At 43.3% G+C, this 20,465-nt stretch overlaps 1 protein-coding gene across 1 annotated transcript in view; it reads left to right on the top strand.

Annotated features, from left to right (window-relative positions):
• TARP (TCR gamma alternate reading frame protein) overlaps nucleotides 1-20,465 on the top strand; it is a 170,846-nt gene that overhangs the window by 149,237 nt on the left and 1,144 nt on the right. Inside the window, exons 5-6 of the mRNA XM_069208187.1 lie at nucleotides 9,332-9,646; nucleotides 16,996-17,085. Coding sequence (XP_069064288.1) covers nucleotides 9,332-9,646; nucleotides 16,996-17,085 — 405 coding nt within the window. The remainder of the gene's footprint in view (nucleotides 1-9,331; nucleotides 9,647-16,995; nucleotides 17,086-20,465) is intronic.

Genomic DNA, 20,465 nt, shown 5'->3' with positions numbered 1-20,465 from the left:
TGTTGGTTTGTTTGGAGTTAGAATAGTACATTTAACCTCTCTGAAGTCAAATATTTTCCCTACTGTTTAGTTCTTTGGAGCAGGAACAGTAAATTTAACCCTTCTGAAGTTCAACGCATTCCCTACTCCTGCACAAATTGGAGTTGGAATAGTATATTTTGCTCCCGTTAAGCCCAACACTTTCCGTTCTGTTGAGCTTTTTGGAGTGGGAATCGAAATTTTACCCCTCCGAAATCCAACACTTTCCCCACTTTTAGCATGGCTTAAGTTAGGATTGTAAATGTAACCGCTTTGAAGTCCAGCACTTTCCCTATTGTTGTGTTGTTTGGAGCAGGAATAGTAAATTTAACCCCTCTGAAGTTCAATGTGTTCTCTACTTTTGCACAAATTGGAGTGGCAATAGTATATTTTACTCCCCCAAACTCTAACACTTTCTGTACTGTTTGGAATGGAAATAGTAAGTTCAAACCCCCTGAAGTCCAATGCTTTCCCTGCTGTTGCACTGACTGGAGTAGGACTAGTACATCTCATCCCTCTGAAACCCCTCTTTCCCTACTATTGTGGTGACTGGAGTAGGAATAGCAAATGTAACCCCTCCAAAGTGCATCACTTGCTCTATTGTTGCATAGACTGAACTGGGAATAGTCAATTCAATATTCTTAGACTCCAGTACTTTCAACAATATTGGTTGAATAGATTTTTTAGCATTAACTATTTTTGTTTTTTTATTTATACTATTTGTTTTTTTAAACCTATGTTAATGTTAATAGTATTCTTAGTAAATGCATTATATATTCATGAATGTAAAATATTAAAAAATAATATAATGTCAAATAGACATTATTTTTCATTACTTTACTATATATATGTATATATATATATACATATATATATATAAATAGATATATACACACTCAAACATATCTATATATGTGTGTTGTGTGTTTATATATTTATGTATACCATTAAAGGTTAGTGGAATGTATTTAACTTACATTATTTCAAAATTATACATTAAAATATTTAACATTTACTACTTTAAAGTATTTATATTAAAAATCAATATTTGTGTATATTGTTGGACGATATTAGTGTCAGCAATATTGTTTGCCGATATTTTGGTACTTACCATAATATTAGAGGAGGAGGATATTTTGGTAAATATTTTTGACAATCTTTTTGTCAATGACATTGTTTGCCACAATATGTGGCAGTGATCCAAATATTATGCTGTTATCAGACTTTTGTTCTACGGCCAAATAAGCCCTCCCCCCGGGCATTCAATTTCTAAGAAACCAGTAAATAACACGAAGACTCCTGAAATCTGAGCAGAAATATACTCTGTACATCTAAGACCACAAAATAATTGTATTCACAAGCTAAACTGCACTACTGACTCTTCTAACTGACTGGTATATTTCTGGAGTAATTGTGCAAATAGTGACTGGCTGACAGTGGAGTTACTTTTGCTAGAGCCAGCCTAAATCTTTGGTAGGACTGATTTCTCATCCATCAGTTCTCTCTGTTTCAAATATGTTTCTTCCCTCCAGCCCAAAAAGTACTTTTCTCTCCAACAACACACATATTTATGTTCCATGTTAAAATTTGCAGAAGGGGAATGAGAAGACTTTTGTCAGTCTGACTATTTGTTTTCTCATATGGCCTGTTAAGTGATTTTTGTCTTGAGATGATTACGTTCAAGCATGCGTACATTTCTCTAACCATCAAAAATGACCACAATGTCTTAAGTGTATAGTATTAGCACAAGATGGCCCAGACCTGGGATTACACTGAGAGACAGAAAAGTTTGGGTACCTGGGAATACAGGTGGCACAACAGTTAAATAACAATCTGCATTTAATATATGCAGAGTGATTCAGGGATTAAAACAATGAGTTCAATTTTGGGACACTTTGCCACTCTTTGTCATGAGGAAGACTGAAATGGCAAAAATGGTACTGCTTCCACGGTGCATGTATCTATTACAAAACTCAAGGAAGCATATTTATCAAATGTTCAGGCACCGCAGGTCAGCAATCAAAGTTGCTATGCTGTGAGAAAGCTTAAAAGCACCCTATCTATTAAGAGATAATTCACTTCAGCTATCTCTTAGTGCTGGCTCACTTATGGCTACTTAGTGGCAATGCAGGCACCCGTGCACATGGTGCAAGGGTGCGTGCGTTACAACCAGGATTATTTTACTGCACATAAACAATTTGAAGAGAAAGTAACAAGGTGAAATAAACATATTTCTCATTGTTACGTCACACAATTTCAGATTTACAAAACTTTTTAAACCTGGAATAGTGTGAAATCCATAGGTAAAAGCACAGGAATGGCCATGCTTCACTCATGGAACGCCTACCACCAAGAAATGTAACGCAATGCAGTGCAAGATGCTGCGTTCTATTACATTTCTTTACAAAGCCATGCAAGGCAATGCAAGTCAGGCCTTGCATGGCTCAGTAAATCCAAATAAGTCTTTGCATTGCCATGCGTCACCATGTGTGAAGCAAGGGCAACACAAAGGCTTACTTTATATGAGCTCATGTGACCTCTAGAAAGAGCAACTTTTAAAGAATTAGTTAGTTAGGCTTGTGGTGTCACTTGCAGTGGCAGCCGGCAGCTTTAGGAAGGAGGGGGGCGGGCAGGAAGTACACACACACTCATTCTTTCACACACATACATGCACGCACACACGCACATCCATTAACAACACTCATAACATTCAAACATGGATGCACGCACCAAACATTCACTTTAAAAAATCACACACACACTCATTCATTCACACACAGACGCACGCACGCACATCCATTACCAACACTCATAACATTCAACCATGCACGCACACACCAAACATTCATTTGAAAAGATCACACACACACATGCACGCACATCCATTAACAACACTAATAATATTCAAACATGCACGCAAGCACCAAACATTCATTTTAAAAGATCGATCACACACTCACACACACACTTACCTTCAGCCTCAGAGGTCCCAGTAGGGTTGGGACTGCTGCCTTCCCTCATTGGCTGACCCTAGGTCAGCCAATGAGGGAAGGCAGCAGTCCCAGCCTCGTCACAGAGTGGGATTGGGTCAGTGAGACTGGTGACCCCACCCCACTCTGTGACGAAGTGTCACTGATTGACACTCACCCTGGGCACTTCAGGGCCTAAACCTGAAGCGCCCAGGTCGAAGTCAATGGGTGACGCTTTTCCTCGTCACTCAGGAGAGGACCTCGAGGCACCTTTGCTGAGCCAAGGAGCTCACACCCATAGGAGCTGTGACCTCCTCAGCCCAGCAAAGTTCAGCTCAGGCAGCCAGGAGTCTCCACAAATCGTGCATGTCTGCCCCTGGCTGCCTGACCTGAAAATGAAGAATGTCTGACAGGCTGACCTTTGTTTAGCCTGACAGACACTCTTCATGCAAAAGGTGGGGGGGGGTGGCCCCTCTGCCCTAAAGGACGGGCAGCGCCTGGTCACTTGGTTTGGACAGGAAAAGAGTCTAACTGGACACACCAAAGCTGCACTGGGAAGATGAAAGTATTGACCTTCATGAAATTCCATTACATGGCTGAAGATCTGCTAAACACAGTTAGGTGGCTTGCGGGGGATGGCAACTGTGAGAAGACGTTGCTAAATGGCTCCTTGGAGAACAAGATGCTGACTGTACTGCTCATGAGCGGAAGGAATATGCCAACTCATTGCCCATATATCATACATCAGGTCCCAGGAAAGAGTCCTTTAACGACCTCATTTGCTAGGTCTTTAGAGGTGCTATCCCTGCAGCTGTTTAGGCACACATGCCATGATATGTTAGTGAGCTCCTGGAGTAAGGGAGATGCAATACTCTTATAGACTGAAACCCAGGAGAAACTTTCATTTTACTTACTGAAGCACATGAGGCATTTGCATTTAGACCAGGTTGTTTTTTTCACTAAACTAGGTTGGCTAATGTGACCAGGGACATATGAACCAAATTACCAAGCACAGACAGACTGATCTAAGTTGATGCACCGTTGGAGCTGAGGCAGAGGTGTAGATAGGTCTCACGTTTATACAGAGCCCTAAGATATATATATTAAAACACACTGTGGATGAGGCAGCAATGTGAGTATCATATACTAAAACCCCTCACCGATGAAGAGTGGGAGATGACCTGCTGTCAAGTCATGAGAATATCAAGTAATGGTAAATTTAAGTTGACACACTTTCACGTTCTACATCACACTTACCTAACCCCACAGAAGCTCAAGAAAATATATCTGGAAAACTCCTCCACTCGTCGGAGGTGTGTGAAGAGTGTAGCCTGATTTACCATGTAGATTAATGGTTAGGTACCAGGAAACTGTAGGGCACGACTGCACCCTATAAGATACACCATTGTGGTAACCTCTATCAAACCGTGCATATGTGGCATTATTCAAATCCCAGTAAAGACATAGATTTTCAGTCCTGAGGACAGTCCTGGGCACAAAGCTGAATAGCCATTCTCTATCTGCAGTCCCAAAGCCCACCAGAAAAAGCCTGAGAAAAGATCTACTTGAATGAACCCTGGCAGAGAAGGGCTCATTCTGTTAAATTCCATTCCATGAGGGCTGCTATGGGAGATGACAGGGCTGCAGAAGATTTAGTCACCTCAGCTGATATGATTGAGAAGCTGTCTGATCCACCAGACTACCGTAGACTTCAGGAAACAGATAGCAAAATGTTGCAAGAAGTTGAGAATAATTAGGCTCCATACCTCAATGTCACCAGACTACCTGTTTGAAAAATGTTATATATGGTAGTATGGGGTGGAATGACATATACATCAAATAGAGCAATCAAGGATACCCTGTGGAGAATTATGTTTGTAGTATATGAGACGTATTGTTAGTCACTGAACTCTTCCTTTGCAGATTATCTTTGGTACAACAAGGTAGTCTAATGTATGAAGTACGTTGCTTTGGACAACAGGGTTTCTTGTACACGTAGAAAATTACAAAAACGTTTTTAAAAAGTATTGCTGTAAAAGTCTGTGATGGAGAAATGTCCATTATTGGTGAGTCTCTTATTCAGGAATTCCAAATTTTAGGAACCAATCTGACATGTCAGATGATCTTGTTTAAACAAGTTATTTAAGTGTTTTCCTACCTTATAATGGGAAGATTTGTAAAGGGTAACAGAGGAGTTGATCACATATTATTTAACTCTTACCCTACTCAAAGTTATAACAGGTTCATTCAAAGTTTTTCTGTTTTGCAGTCATGGTACAGAGAAAACAAAAGTTGAACCTTAATCTAGGGGTTTAGGGCAATGCTGGAACAATCTTTACAGCTGAGTACTGGGGTCAGAGGTCACAACAGCACTATATTATCAAACTAAATAGCTGTAGAGTTACGAGTGGTATATGTATATGTCCATGCCCTCACACTCTGGTGGTCATTGGTATAGGGGATGCAATCTTTTTTTAGGTCGATATTATTGACCTCGATATAGTGACATACAACCGTGCAGGGCAATAGCACCTAATCACTAATATTAGAGTTGCTCAGAACAACCATTCTCTTTTAATTTATTGACATTTTTGATTTATTTGAACAAACCATGCATAGTAATCAGGGAAAGATCGGGAACAACGCATCCGGAACCACGCCTGTGTTGTTCATGCAAGTGGAACACCCTTGCCTGAACAACGCAGGCCTTTTTCTCTGATTAACCACGCATGTGCTGAACAACACACATGCGGGGTTAAGGCAGAGAAAAAGGAAGATCCATCTGGAGAAGACGTGGTCATGTAAGTGGGGCTGGGTTGGAGGTAGGTTTTAGGGGTGGGGGCGGTAGGTGAAGGGGTTGGTTGGTTAGGGTATTTTTTTTTAAGGGGTGGGGGGGTCCATACTATGGTTTCATTTTTAGGGGCGGGGGAGGAGGTTAGGGTGATTTTGTATTTAGGGGGTGGGGGTTGGGTTTTTAGGAGTGGGGTAATTTTCTATTCAGGGCGGGTGCAGGGGTTGGGTTTTTAGGGGCGAGGTGGGGAGTTGAGGTAATTTTGTATTATGGGCGTGTGGGGGTTGGGTTATTAGGGGTGGGGGTGGAGGAGTTGGGGTAATTTTGTATTTAGGGCGGGGGCAGGTATTTAGGGGTGGGGGTCGGGGTAACTTTGCATTTAGGGTGGGTGAGGTGATTGGGTTTTTAGGGGTGGGGCGGGGATTGGGGTAATTTTGTATTCAGGGCAGGGGGGTCGGGTTTTTAGAGGCAGGGGTGGGGTGTTGAGGTAATTTTGTATTTAGGGCATGTGGGTTATTAGGGATGGGGTGGGGGTATTTGTATTTAGGACAGGTTTTTAGGGGTGGGGGTCGGGGTAATTTTGTATTTAGGGTGGGGGTTGGGTTTTTAGGGGTGGGGTAGGGGTAATTTTGTATTCAGGGCAGGCAGGGGGGTCGGGTTTTTAGAGGTGGGTGGGGGTTTGGGGTAATTTTGTTTTTAGGGGTTGGGTAGTTTTATTTTTGGGGGTTGGGGGTCGATTTTAGGGCTCAGGGTGAGTGGGGGGTATTGGGGTAGTTTTTAAAGGTGAGGGGTCGGGGTACTTCTGTTTTTAGGGGTTGGGTGGAGGGGTCAGGGTCATTTTGTTTTAGGGGTTGGGTTGTTTTATTTTTGGGGTGGGGTCGGTTTTAGGGCTCAGGGTGGGTAGGGGGTATTGGGGTCATTTTTAAGGGCGTGGGGTCGGGGTACATCTGTTTTTAGGGTAGGGGGTTGGCATGCGACAACCACGCATGCTGTTTCCACACATGCTTTTACTAGGCATGCCTTTACCATGAAAAATCGTGGTAAAGGCATGTGTGGAAACAAGGCGGTCATTGTTCCGACCGCGTTGTTCAGGCATGCATAGTTGGCACTTGCGTGGTTCCATCATACAACCTACAAATCATAGTAACATGTCAGTGCATAAGGATAACACCGGTTTTTATGTTTATGGTTACACATAAAATAGTGGATCGTATATCGGGGAAAAACTGCACTACGTTGGCAGATGTGGTTACAAAGTGCTATTATGAAAAAAGGACAGAAAATGTACCAGCATTTTTTAAGATGGGTTTGGCCATTTCGCTCTACTCATTTTATTTCCACATCTGGATAAGGAGAGTGTGGATGAAAGAGAAAGAGACACTGTATTCCAAGTAATGGGCACACAGGAGGCACTCTGGATGCAAAAATTGTCACGTAAGAGAGACGTTGGATATAACTCAGGGTCCCTTGACAGGGGCAACAGGTGTAAGTTATGAACACCTTGCATTGGCTTACACTGACAGACTTGCATCGCTGCACTGCAGTAGGCATGCAGTATATGAGGGCAATCTCCCTCTGCTCTGGAATCATAGCCATAGGAATTCCAAGTTGCATACTTGAATTTGCTGGAGGTATTTATTAGCTACTTCTTAATGTCGAATTCCTATAGTAGATGGAATCACAGTAGATAGCATAATGTGGCAACTTGCCCCCAAAGCAATTAATATAAGAGTTTAATATGACTTCTTCATATATTGGCATGTTCGAAAAGTTGAATTAGCTTTATGTGGTGACTCAACACTTGGGACTACCTCAGTGACACTTAGATTAGCTGTACCTCACCTCCGGGCAAGACCCAATGTGACCCCTGCCTTACAAATGAGGCTCAAACTCACTAGTTCTCTGCTTAATAATGGTTAGGCATACGGGAACTAATTAGCCCATAAGTCACTCAACTTACCGTAACACCCAAACGGAGTCATCTCTCGATAAAACCCACTCTTAATAATAATCAATATCAGCTCTTCACAATGGTTACATACCGTTGGAGCTCTTCCCCTGCTAATAACTACACTATAGGTAAATTACATGACACAGACTTGGCTAGTGCTAGATATTGCCTGTGCCCTTTCTGCTTTGAATATTGTACAGATACATCCTTTTCTAGAAAGCACCTGTACTCACTCTCTTCTGGAAGGTGCCCAAACCGACTCTACCATGTTCGGCACCCAGAGTCTCTCTGATCTGGTTATTTGGTCAGATTCATTTTGCTCTTTTCTCTGTTCTTGCATTGATCGAAATGGTGCGCAGCCGCTCCTTGATCTGGAGTGTGCCAAGACTCATTTTGATCTAAACATCTCCCAGCCATCCCCTGCTGACTACAGCACCCAAATCCTCTCTATTTAGGACAGCATGCACGTCAACACAACTATGGTGAGTGTTCAGGCTAATCCTTCCCTTGTCCTCATTATGACCTGGAAGGACACCAGACCCACTGTGCTGTGGCAGAGGTCAGATCCACTTGCTATTGGGATATTTCCAAGGCTTGCTGTGTGTGCTTAGGCTAACCTTTTAATAATGTTGTGCTCCTATACAGACACAGATCCCGAACATCAAATTTAAAGTGAATCTAACACTTAAAGCGGTACATCACAGCCTCCTTCTTACCAGCTAACACAGGCTTGGATTCCCACCGCTCCCTCTGGGTACCTGCAGGACTGTATATGAACCACTTCTCTTTCCTAAATTGCAGCAGTGGGTGGGTCAGAGGCTCATCAATGGAGCCAATCTGCACAACCTGTTTCCGTAGCGAAGGTCCAGTGAAAGGTCCTGTCCTGGTGGATCTGCTGACCAATAGTTAACTCACTCTGGTGGCCCAGTCCCACCAACAGAATATGTTACCTGCCCCTATGCACAGAAGGATCTTGGTAGGAGGTGGTGCAACAGAAGGTTACTCCAGGATATGAAGAACCCCATGGCTGATCTTGGCCTTCCCCTTTCATTGTAAAAACTTTGACTACGGTCATTGGCATTGCACAGGTCACTTACGCCTAGGGAGAGGGAAATCAAGAGTTTTCTGAGTTTTCTTCTGTGAGTGTATCCCAAAACCAGAAAGAACAAAAGGCCTCATAAGACCAGTAAAGGGGCTCAGACGCTGCTGGAGAGTGAACCTGCTCACCGTGGCAGGACGTCTTTCGAAAAAAATCCTTTAACACCTGTCCAATGTTTCCTCTTCTCATGCTCAGAGCAGCGTTTTTTTGTGTTTTTTTTAACCGCAGGCTTCAAACAAGCTGAGTGAAATATGTTCCTTTTTGTGTGGTACAGAAGAACTGAGGGTGCTGCCTCATCCACCACACCCCGACTTCCAGTTCCCCTTGATTTATGTGTAAATTAGAAGTAACAGTGTGCCACATGTAAAACCATCTCTCCAGTGGTGCTTCCTTTCTTTTGTAACCTGAAGCTTCATGTCTGGATAATAACTGTTCTTTGTCCTATAAATGCATTTTGTTCATATTTACAAATAACTCTATTCTCTTTTTGATTTCCCTCCCAGATCCAGATTCACCCAATAAAGAGGCGAAGGCACCCAAAGCAAAAATACTGCCTCCTTCTCTTGCAGAGATAAAATCAACAGGGAAGCTGACGTACTTATGCCATCTGTCAGACTTCTTCCCAGAAGTCATTCAGGTGACTTGGACCGAGAAGGGCGGGACCACCGAACTAGAAGCAGTAACCGGGGAAGTAAAAAAACATACTGTCACGCATTTATACTCCATTAGCAGCTGGCTCACGGTGCCCAAAGAAGCCCTGAACAAAAGATATGTTTGCCACTATCAACATGAAGGCATCCAGACGGCTGAAAACAAAGGCAAAATTTGATTTCCTTTTTTATTTATGTTAATTTGCTTTCTACCTAGAGCTATTGCAGGTTTATGGCGCATTTAACCTTATGATTCAGTACGTGTCATTCAAACTCCATCTACTTTGATTATGATCTCCCATTAGAAGAAAGTAAGAGTTTGGGTAGTAGAAGGGCACATAATTGTAAACAAGGATCCATCTTTTGATAGTGGACCAAGTACCAGACTTCTCCACAGTCCCTACAGATGTGATGCTGAATAAAAAAATTACAAGAATGTTTTAAACTGATATGCAAAACAATATCATTTAAGTGAGCTTAAAAATAAATCTAAGGTCCCTATGAGTTATTGTCCTTTCGAAACCGTCTTTTCTTCGTATAGTCAATGGTGTAGCCTTTAGACTGTACTGATTATCCAATTCTAAAAAAAGGCTTACTTATCAACAGCAAGTAAATCAGCAGTTAAACTTGATTCAGACTCTGCAACAGGTACATAAATGATGGAGGTTTTGCTTACATCAATGGGGTTGCTAATTATACATCTTTTAACTCTTTGACATTATTACAGTGGAGGACCAGCCTCTGGTAGGAAACAGACTCCTAACAATAGGAGGCATCTTTTTGTGTACCAGAGCAATATTGTTGGTCCAACAGGAAAAGTCTTCACATCCCATCTGCAGTAAAGTAGACCATAAGCATCTTGACAAACTGATTGCATTGTAGGTATTGTATTGTTCAGAAGGATAAATCCTAAGGAGGCAGCAAAAACCTCTATTAGTAGACATGATCTACCCTTATAGTTAACTACTGGAGTTATAGGGAACAAAGTTTGGGATTCAGCATGGCTTCGTACAGAACAAAAAAGCTAGAGGTGTTTGGGGCTTTGTTGGTAGAGTACACCTATTGGGAATGATCTTATGAGGTTTTTGAACTTTAGCGTCTTGTGGGTAATGTTCTAAGTAGAAGTGTGTCTTATCAAGTACTATATGCAAGGACTGAAAGTGTAATAGGAACAGCAAGTGGTCGGGGACATGGCCTGCAGCCAGATAAGATTGCTGCCTGAAAGGGTAGCTCCAATCCCTGCCAGCATTATCCTTCTCATCTGAAAGATTAAGCGCCTCAGCAGGCTCTTGCTACACATACCTCAAGACCCTATTCCAGCAGCATGTTGTGAACCAAAAATGTGCCTCCTGAGCCTTTCCATTCCGCTGTGATGGCTCTGACGCCCTGCTGTGAGGTAACTAAGGCAGAGGCGGGATCTGTATACAACCAACATGCTGCATGGAAGAGATTGATACCTGCCATTCCTTGAGAGCTACAAACGAACCATGTTGCTGACCAGCTGTGCTGGCAAAAGGGAAGCAGTGGTCACATATTGCTCAAGACGATCCACAACATAACTGGCACACGTCACAAGGACTGATTCATTGAGGCGGCTGCTCTGCGGGCTATGGGGAAGAGTGACAGCTGTGGGCACTGAGCTCACTGCGACTTCGGGGCTAACCATTAAACCTGCTGCTTGGTGATGCAGTGCAAGATGTAGGACCTGGCTGGGGGCCTAGGGCAGTGCCACAATGAACACGATCTTTCAAGAGGCCCAGATTCCGACCACACACTGCCCTCAACAGGCCTTTGACATGGCACGTGGGAAGCGCAGGGGCCATCATTCTTAACAGGCCGCTGTGGGGCCTGTGCAGTCTTGCCGGCGGGACGAGATGGGAGGAATCAACAGTGTGCAGATCTGAGCTGCAAGAGCCATGTGTATCCGTACTTCCGGGAAGATGGGGCGAGGATAGCAGATCGGGGCCATGGGGGGACTACACCTGCCATTTGGTGTCTGCTGCTGCTGCAAAACATAGAATGGAGGCCTCACCCTACTAAGAGCTACATGCATGACAGCACAGCTGGGCCTCCCTTGTGGATAGTTGCTGGTATGGCCTCCTAGAGCAAAGTGAGGGGCCGCGCTGCTTTTGGGAGACATGGTTGGACTTGCGGCATATGGATGGTGAGACCTAGCTACTAATCAAAGCTCCCCCCTTATAGTGGAGAGACAATAGGATATTGAACTAATTGCTCATAGGTATTGGACACTAAAAGACTCTTGGCAGAGCAGTTGCCCTACAAACGTTGGCTGCGGAATTGACAGACTTCACCTGAAGCTCTGGCTGCCTCACTGGCAACCAAGCGTGGGGAGCGCATAAGATTTGTATCTGGGGGAGTCCCAAGATCAATATGCAGTAAAGATCACTGGATAAGGAATCTTAGAAGAACTGCCTTTCATATGACCATTTGGGGGCTCCTCTGCACTACCCCCCCCCCCCCACCCCCCCGAATAACATTTGTTTGCTCCCTACTCTTCACTTCACAGAGGCTGCCACCCACCCACTGTGTCGTGGAGTCCACAGAGGTAGCCAAGCTAAGGAAAACTAACATCTACAGATGTGTTGCCTCTGGGGGATGCACTGAGTTATACTGATGCCCTAGGACTACCATTGATAGCCTCATCATATCACAATATTCCCTCTGCCTCCAACATGGAGAAAACCAATCCCAAACAACCAAATCTCGCATTTGTATCCAAATGAGTGGTGAGACACGCTGAACAGATACTGTAGAAACTGCCCATAATGAAGACGAAATATGCACTAAAATCCTGCCGTTACAAATGAGGTCCAGCCTGGAACCCAAGAACGAAGATTTAGAAGCATGTTCACACAGAAATAATGTACGTATTTTTGGCAATGTGGAAACCACTAGCATGGGGCGACCCAAGACATTTCTAGAGCAACTACTCACAGACATGTTTGGAAGAGATAGTTTTTCTTTATGCTTTAGTGTGGAGAGGGCCCAAAGGTTGCTGGGCCAGAGGCCACCCGTGGGGGTGCCACCTTGTCCAATAATTGCTGGACTTCTGAATTACAAAAGTAGGGACATATCACTCTATCTGGCTTGTGAAAAAGGGAGCTTACAGTATCAATCGTCTCGCATTTTATTATTCCCTGACTTCATTCTTATGGACCAGGAGGCCCAGCCTGCCTATATTGAAGTCAAGACATATTACGAACCTGTGCAGTCACTCATGCAATGCTCTGCCCGGTGAAGCTCGGCTGCTGCATAGACAATAAAACACTGTTCTTCACGACCACAAAAACAGTTATGACACAGGTCAAGTCACACTTGAAAAGTAAAGGGTGAATTGGGAAACAAGACTTCTCTTCAAAGGTCATCCGGGGATCAGTATGGCTGTTTCCGGGGATAGGACTGGAGAACCGGACTCCACATGAGAAGCTACTTGACTGATCCATTCGAAATACTGTTCGGTATTATTTACATACATGTGCTACGTTATTAATGGTCCTAGTGCATCAGGATGTATAGGTACACATAGTTTCTAATCATACTGTCACAATGTATAACGTTGGTGGCTAGGGATTATCCCTCCCTTTAGTTGCTATTACTAGTTGGGATCATGATGGTGTGAGCCCTTGGGTGCACCCATTGTGCAATACTGGCAGGGAAGTTGGCGATGATACTCGTACCCCATTGCTGAGCAAACCTACCTTCTGGGTATTTGTTTCTGTTAGGCATTAGTAAACAAGTTGGGCATGTCACTGACAGACTGGACACTCAGTGTGGCTGGGGGGTGGGAACAAGTTCTTGATTTTGTTGTGGGTAATGATCCACACTAGAGAAAATTGCATTGGTTTAAATGTATTGATCCGATCCCATTCCACATAGAGACCACTGGAGAATTTCACTCTTTCCAACATTAGGGCATTATGATTCACTATGCGCAAAGACCCCTACATGGAACAGACATGACCGGAATTCCAGGAACCATCAGGGTTGTGGGACACGTAAAGTTCATTACATGGAATGTGCGTAGCTTCACTTCCCCCAAAAAAGTACAACATATCCTGGCATATCTTCACCGGCAAGGAATTGGAGTGGTGCTGCTACTCGAAAAGCACCTTACCAGGCCAAATAGTGCTCCATTTGTCACCAAATGGGCGCAACACAGGGCCATGTCGGTGTACTCTGCATACTCACGGGGCACAGCTATATTGATCAAAAAGAGAATCCCTCATAGGATCCTTGCCAAAGAAAATGACTGGGACAGACGATATAGCACCCTACATCTCATTATTGGAGAGAAACACATAAGGATGATCAATAGCTGTGGCCCGATCAGAGATGACCCTGAGTTCCTGTGGAGACTTTGGCAGAGATGCTTCCAACTCATGCCTGGTAGGAGTGGCGATTTCAATCTCGCCCTAAACAGGTGGACTCTTCCAACCCGACAACACGCACTGAAAGCTTTCAACTTCGGGAACACACAAGCCTACGTGTCTAACTTTACGTGGATGGCCCGAGGCTTTGGACACTTTTCGGCACATCATGGCGTACGGAGCCATTGGAGCATATGGAAACAGACGGTTGTCTTCCCCTTAGCTGGTAAAGACGGCTTAGGTTGTTACTACACCATGCAGTGGATGTCTTCACGCCGCTTTGCAAGAACCACGTGGATGACAGTTGGGGTCTACTTACCTTACTTGGGGTCGAAGTATTTTCCTGATGATGACCCTGATCTAAATTCTTTTGAGGGTTGAAACGTCAACGATTCTATAGTGGACGGGTTGTTTAAAAAAACTAAGGATAACATTATTCCTTTCATTGAACACTGGCAATATCAGCACCTGAATGCTGCCCATTAGCACACTCCCTCATATTTTCTAGGGCCATTCTCCCAAAATGTTAGCCCTTGCTCTCCCACTGGAGAAACGCCATCCATATACATGGTGCCTGGCCCCCCTTGGCTCTATTAGATCAGGTATTTGGGGAAGAATTACGGGCTGAAATTGGAACATATTATCAAAATAATAAGGGTGCAGTACAATCAGAGATTACACTCTGGGCGGCTTTGAAACCTTACCTGTGCGGGATGTGCATAGTAAAACAACAAGTCATTTACAATGCACAGCGTGCTAGTCTATCTAAACTGGACGTGTAAATCAAGACACTAGAAAAACAATACGAGAGTGCCTCTGATTTAACGTTATTAGCTGAAATCAACAAGCTACTCTCAGAGTCCATGGAGCTAGCTGACAGGGAAGTAAAACACATACATAAATATGTGGAGGCATCTTGATACAGTGAGGATGAGCAACCAGGGCGAACACTAGACTCAAAGATAGGCAATCACCATTCATACCACAAATCATGAATGATAAACAAATATTGTTATATGAAGCGGCTTGGGACATGTGTAAGAAAGACTGCTGCACGAGCCTCCTGCCGAAGCAGAGCAAATCGAGCACCTGCTCAAGTTCCACAGAGAACATGGACGGGAGACCCCGGCTCCCTTAACGTTCCCGCTCTAGGCCTAGGCAGTGTGGCGCCTGAGCGGTCTTCAGTGCCTAGACAAGAAGTAAATCTTGCTTCTCGGGCCCTCCAAGCACCACGCTTCAGTGCCAGATTTCACAGCTAGCAGTCAGCGCCTCCTGCTGGCGCTATTACCTGTCCTTGATGTGCAGGCTTGCATTCTCACGCTTCTAGATATACAAGCGTACAGCAGTATTGACACTTTGTCCTATAAGCACTGACAGAATCCCCCACCATTGTCAGTCCTGGTGAGATCCTTAGATCGAGTTGTGGGTCAAAACACCATCAGCAGTTCAAACAGGCAAAATTGCCTATTTCGGGCCTACCATTGAGATTAATAATCATTTTGAAACGTTTTCTGTGCGTAAACAACGACTTTCTTTTTTTCTGTATATGCCCTTGGGTTTGTATTTTGTTTTTGTTGTGATTCTTAGCACTTGGGTCATATTATACGTATTTCTACGCACACAAGACCTACCAATGCTGTCAATTGGGGTGCTAGGTTAACTATGAATTACACGTAAAAACAATAGAAAAATCACTTCAATACTTTTGTGCCCTTTGTGATTATTTGTTAATGTTTTTGTCGTTATTATATGTGTGTGAATTGTCTGTGGCATTGTCATTCCATTTGGTGAGGGTCATTTCACAACCCCCTTTTGACCTTTTCTCACATCTTAGAACCTCTCTCTATGTACGATATTGTATAGTTGCCTGTGGGAACCACAGTAGTGCTTTCCAATTGTATACCCAGGTTCTCATGGGGTGGAGGGTTGCTCTTCTAGTTATGATCCTTGAATGTCTGTTCCAGCATTCTTGGCAGGACTCTTTGAGCTAGTCTTCTGGACACTTTATCAAATGAGGTAAAGTAAAGTTTCTGCCAGTATCCTGCCTACTCCTGTGGCTGAAGGATGCAGTGACTCCTCAGATAGAGGAAGCCTGCAGGAATTACAGCGGTCCAATCGGAAAGGGAATTCGTGTCAGAATCCTCCTACAAATAGTAAGTGAGAACTCAAGTCTGAGAAGCCTTTGGGGACTTTTATTCCATTTCTAGAAAACCAGGGCAACCTGCCAAGCCTGTTCAAAAATATTTGACGTCGGCAGCGTTGTTCCCTGCTCTGAACTTTTGGGCAGGAAGTTTGAGACTGCTGTGTAACAACGAATCCGTTTTATGGAGCCATTTTTGGTTGAAGCTGCTAAGTATGTCCTCTCAAGATTTTCAACCTCCTCTAAAGCTTCCAAGTCCAGTGGTAAAAACTTTCAGCTGGCCAAAGCACAAACTTGATAATGGCTGCAGTCTCTCCCCGGTCAGGAAAGAAGATGTCTAGGTCCAGGTCAGCTGACAGGTAGCCCTGCATGGCTTTTAGGCAATTTCCAAAAGTTATGTTTTTTTAATGAGCTTGATTAGGCCCTTTAAGTTATATCGTTGTTTCGCTAAGGTGCTGCAAATATAACAGATGCATCTTCTGTGGGCAAAACCTTGCTACTAGTGTCAAGCTAGCAAGGTTGCTCCAGGCATTACTCGCAGAAACCAGTTTGTTTGTGAGTCAGACTGTTTGGGTTTTGTCGGAGCTCAGTCACAACTCACAAAAAGACTGAGGGTTGCAGCTTACTTCGCCTTTCTTGATCTGCCCAAAGACTGAAGTCTAACACACAAGGCAATCTGCAGAAGAATGCCTGAAGGAGTAGGTGTAGCCATGGAAACATAGGAACTGGTAGTTTTCCACTTCTGTTCTGCAGGACCCTTATGAAGCTCTGAAAACATTGACTCTTCTACAAATCACAGCCGAAAAAACACAATATGTAGATTCTTTTCTTTTCGGAACACTTCATGAATAGAGCCCGTTGGCTTGAAGAGATAGGAGAACTCTAAACTGTTAATAGGCAGCACATTGTCAACATGTTGCTGATTTAATGTATTTTCAAAGCTTTACGTGTTTACAATATTTTGCTGATTATAGCTTCCAATATTGTAGGAGCATCAACAACGCCTGAAAAGCCTGAAAGTAAAATCCAAAAAGCAGACTGTCCACAGCACTTTGGCAACAGTTCCTCTGCACTAAGAGGTAATGGAGATGAACATTTTAGCACTTTATGTGATCTATTGTTGTAGTACTAAATAAAGTAGCTTCTGTGATGAATGAGAATTCTTTATGTCACATAGGTTTATTCTGTGACTATATGCCCACTTACACTTCCTGTTGTCATTCCTGTATTACACCAAAGCAGACTGGTTTAATTTAATCAATGAATACCTTAATACCTCTTCCATAACTTCAAGATGACTCTGTTGACTCTCCCTCAGTCATGTGCCTCAAAGAAGCAATTTATAATGTTAGAACTAATAGGTGTTTAATGGCCTTTCTGGTGTCCAGTTTCCAGAATGTCAATGTTTTTACAATTCACAGATCTCTAGCTTTTACATTAGCTATATGGTGATGGCACAGGGCAGATAATATTGGCTTAGGGCTATTCTGTTACAGGTGTCTGGCCATGTCCCCTGGTTGTTTGAGGGCATCTACTAAATTCCTTGTAACAAGTATTTATGCTGTCTTTTAGAAACAGGAGAACCTGATCACCCTACTATCTTACTGAATCCTCGTGTATCTTCTTGTCAGGTTTTGAATTTCAGAGGGTAGCGGGTCGCAGGGTATTGTATGGCATCACATGTAGTTCAGGTAGCATGTTCCGCTCACAAGGAATACAATATCCAAGCACTTTTATTGCTCTTCAAAATTATGCAAATTTGTATTACTAAAATTATATGCACACTAAATATGCCCAATGCCATTAACCTTTCTCTCACTGAATGCATATTTCTGTTCGCCTATAACTATTGTGGCTCTGCAATTTACGAGCGTTGCTAAAGGGAAAAAAAACCTGTTTATCCAGGCTCACATAGCCATGCACAACATGGAACTGAAAGTATTATCTTAGTGCACAGTCCTACGCCTACTTCCGCCTATAGCAAGGTCTCCTGTGTTAGTTTGAAGGGAGCTACTCACAGAAGCATAGGTTAATTTGCCAAAAAAAGTAAGTGCCAGGGCCCAACTTATTTCTCAGGAAGCAACTGGGGCTCACATCATCCATTGCCCCAACTAGGTCTGCCAAATGCCAGTTCCAGAGCTTACTACTAGCCATCATACTTATACAAGTGTGACACTATGCACTATTCCAAGCCACATTGAGTGTACGAATTGGCTAGATGTGCTAGCACACTATGGCCCTCATTCCGACTTTGGAGGATGGTGTTAAACCGTCCCAAAAGTGACAGATATACCACCTACCGTATTACGAGTTCCATAGGATATAATGGACTCGTAATACGGTAGGTGGTATATCCGCCACTTTTGGGCCGGTTTAACACCGTCCTCCAAAGTTGGAATCAGGCCCTATGTGTTTAAGCATATTGAACTGATAAAAATATTGACAGTCTTAAAAAAGTCAGACATCACTGCCATGTAGTGGACTGTCATGTTAAAGTGCTGGTGTTTATAAGTAAGTGCCAGTGCGGGGCACTGGCAAACATCAGCACAAAGTAAGCATTGCATAGGGAAGGGGAGGGCCAATAAAATGCAGTTTCCACAGTACTTGTACAGTCCACAGGCTACTGACTGCAGGGTGTAACAGGAGCTGCAGCTGAGAAACGCTGGCGAAACCCGCAGTGGTGGGACTGGAACACAGGACTGCCCAGTAGAGACAGCTGTTTGGGGGAACACTGGGGCACAGTACACAGGCTACCAAGGACCTTAGACACTGAGGAAGTGGTGATATGAAGGACTGCAGGCTCCCAATGCCATCAGGGATAGACAAAGGGGAGGCGCTGCTGGCTGCAGTACAGAGCTCACACACCGGCCAGTTGGAGAAGACCTAACACAGTCTCACATGGTCATCAGCCTCGGATAAGGCATGACTGCAGAAGAATCATGGAATTGCAGGGTGTAGGTACGCCATGTCTCACACTACCATCGGTTGCAGAAGGTGCTCTAATGCAGCAGATGTAGGGCCAAGCAGTAGTTTTTCAAAGTTGAACTCAGCCGTGGGCTGAACAGAGAGGTTCTGAAAAGGCAGGAAGGCAGGACTTGTAGAAAGACAGCTGAGAACTCGGCTTTAGACCCCTGTCTTTTTTCTGCAGACGTGCTAAACTCTTTAACTAAAAGGTGAACCTTAGATGTATTTCCAATGTCAACTCATATCTAGTTCTGAGGCAGTTGAACCAGTCCAATTGCCCATTTGAATTAAACGTAAGCCCCAACCTTGTGTGTGAACAAAATAGCATAAAGTATTTTCATCATAGTGTGCCACATCTCTATGCTGTCCTCTTTCTGCTAATCTTCAGCTCTGACCCTGTGTTTTGCACTATGGATTACACCTCAACACTCTAGGGTTCACACATTCAGGGGCACAGCAACATGGGGGAACTATTTCAAGCACTCTCCTGCAGCTTCAACGGTCATGACATATTGCACCGGTTTTCCAGGGAGAGTCAGCAGGTGATCCTTTCAGGTTCCTGCCGCCGCATAACAACTCAAGAGAGCAATTACCAAGCTGTGAGCCATAGTACTAATTTAAGGAAGTATACGTTTTTAATGAAGGAATGAAACACTTCAACGCTGAATGCGTCATAATGTGCTTACATTTTACATTAAGAGTTGTGTGTGTTTCTTTAAAAAGGAGCAACAACACCGCATACGCTCTTGCAGAAACTATACTTTTATTGGGCTGACTCATTTCAGTTTGCTAACTTTCAAGGTCACAGAGTTCTCTTCTACAGGATCAGTTTCAAAGGATCAGGTTTAATTTAAATGGTGTGGATTACCGTTTAAATAGTTATAAGAAGAACAATTATTAATTAGGGATGCATATGTGTATGCTACCCATAGTACAGTCTCTCTGTGCAATTTTAAAAACAAAAATGTGCTAAAAACAACAGAATTTTAAGATGAATCAAACGTTATACATCTAGGCATTCTAGATTTATGTTAATAATTTTTAGTATTTACATATGCATTCTTGACTTATATTTTGGTACATTTTATAAGTATTTAACAACATTTATTTTTTGTGCTGTGAACAAATGAAATAGCAATTAATATTGGGCCAGATGTACTGTTTATTGTTTGCAGAATACTGGTCAGTAACGTGAAATAGTTTTTTGCACCAGTGAAGAATTATTTTAACTGGTCTATGTATTAATAGGTTGGTCCTTAAAATACAGAATCATAGTAGTTTGCAACCAACCCAACATAATGATTATTAATGAGGTACGTTTCAAATTGTGACTCACTATGAATGGAGGCCATCGACAAAATGGTGGCTTGTTGGGGTCTGTAGACCATGGGGGTTATTCCAACTTTGGCGGAGGTGGTAATCCGTCCCAAATGTGACGGATTTACCACCAGCCGTATTACGAGTTCCATAGGATATAATGGACTCGTAATACGGC

Source organism: Pleurodeles waltl, chromosome 2_1 (assembly GCF_031143425.1).
Source record: "Pleurodeles waltl isolate 20211129_DDA chromosome 2_1, aPleWal1.hap1.20221129, whole genome shotgun sequence".
NCBI classification, from domain to species: domain Eukaryota; kingdom Metazoa; phylum Chordata; class Amphibia; order Caudata; family Salamandridae; genus Pleurodeles; species Pleurodeles waltl.
Note: the sequence above shows the minus strand (reverse complement) of the source record. Positions and strands in the feature narration are given on the sequence as shown.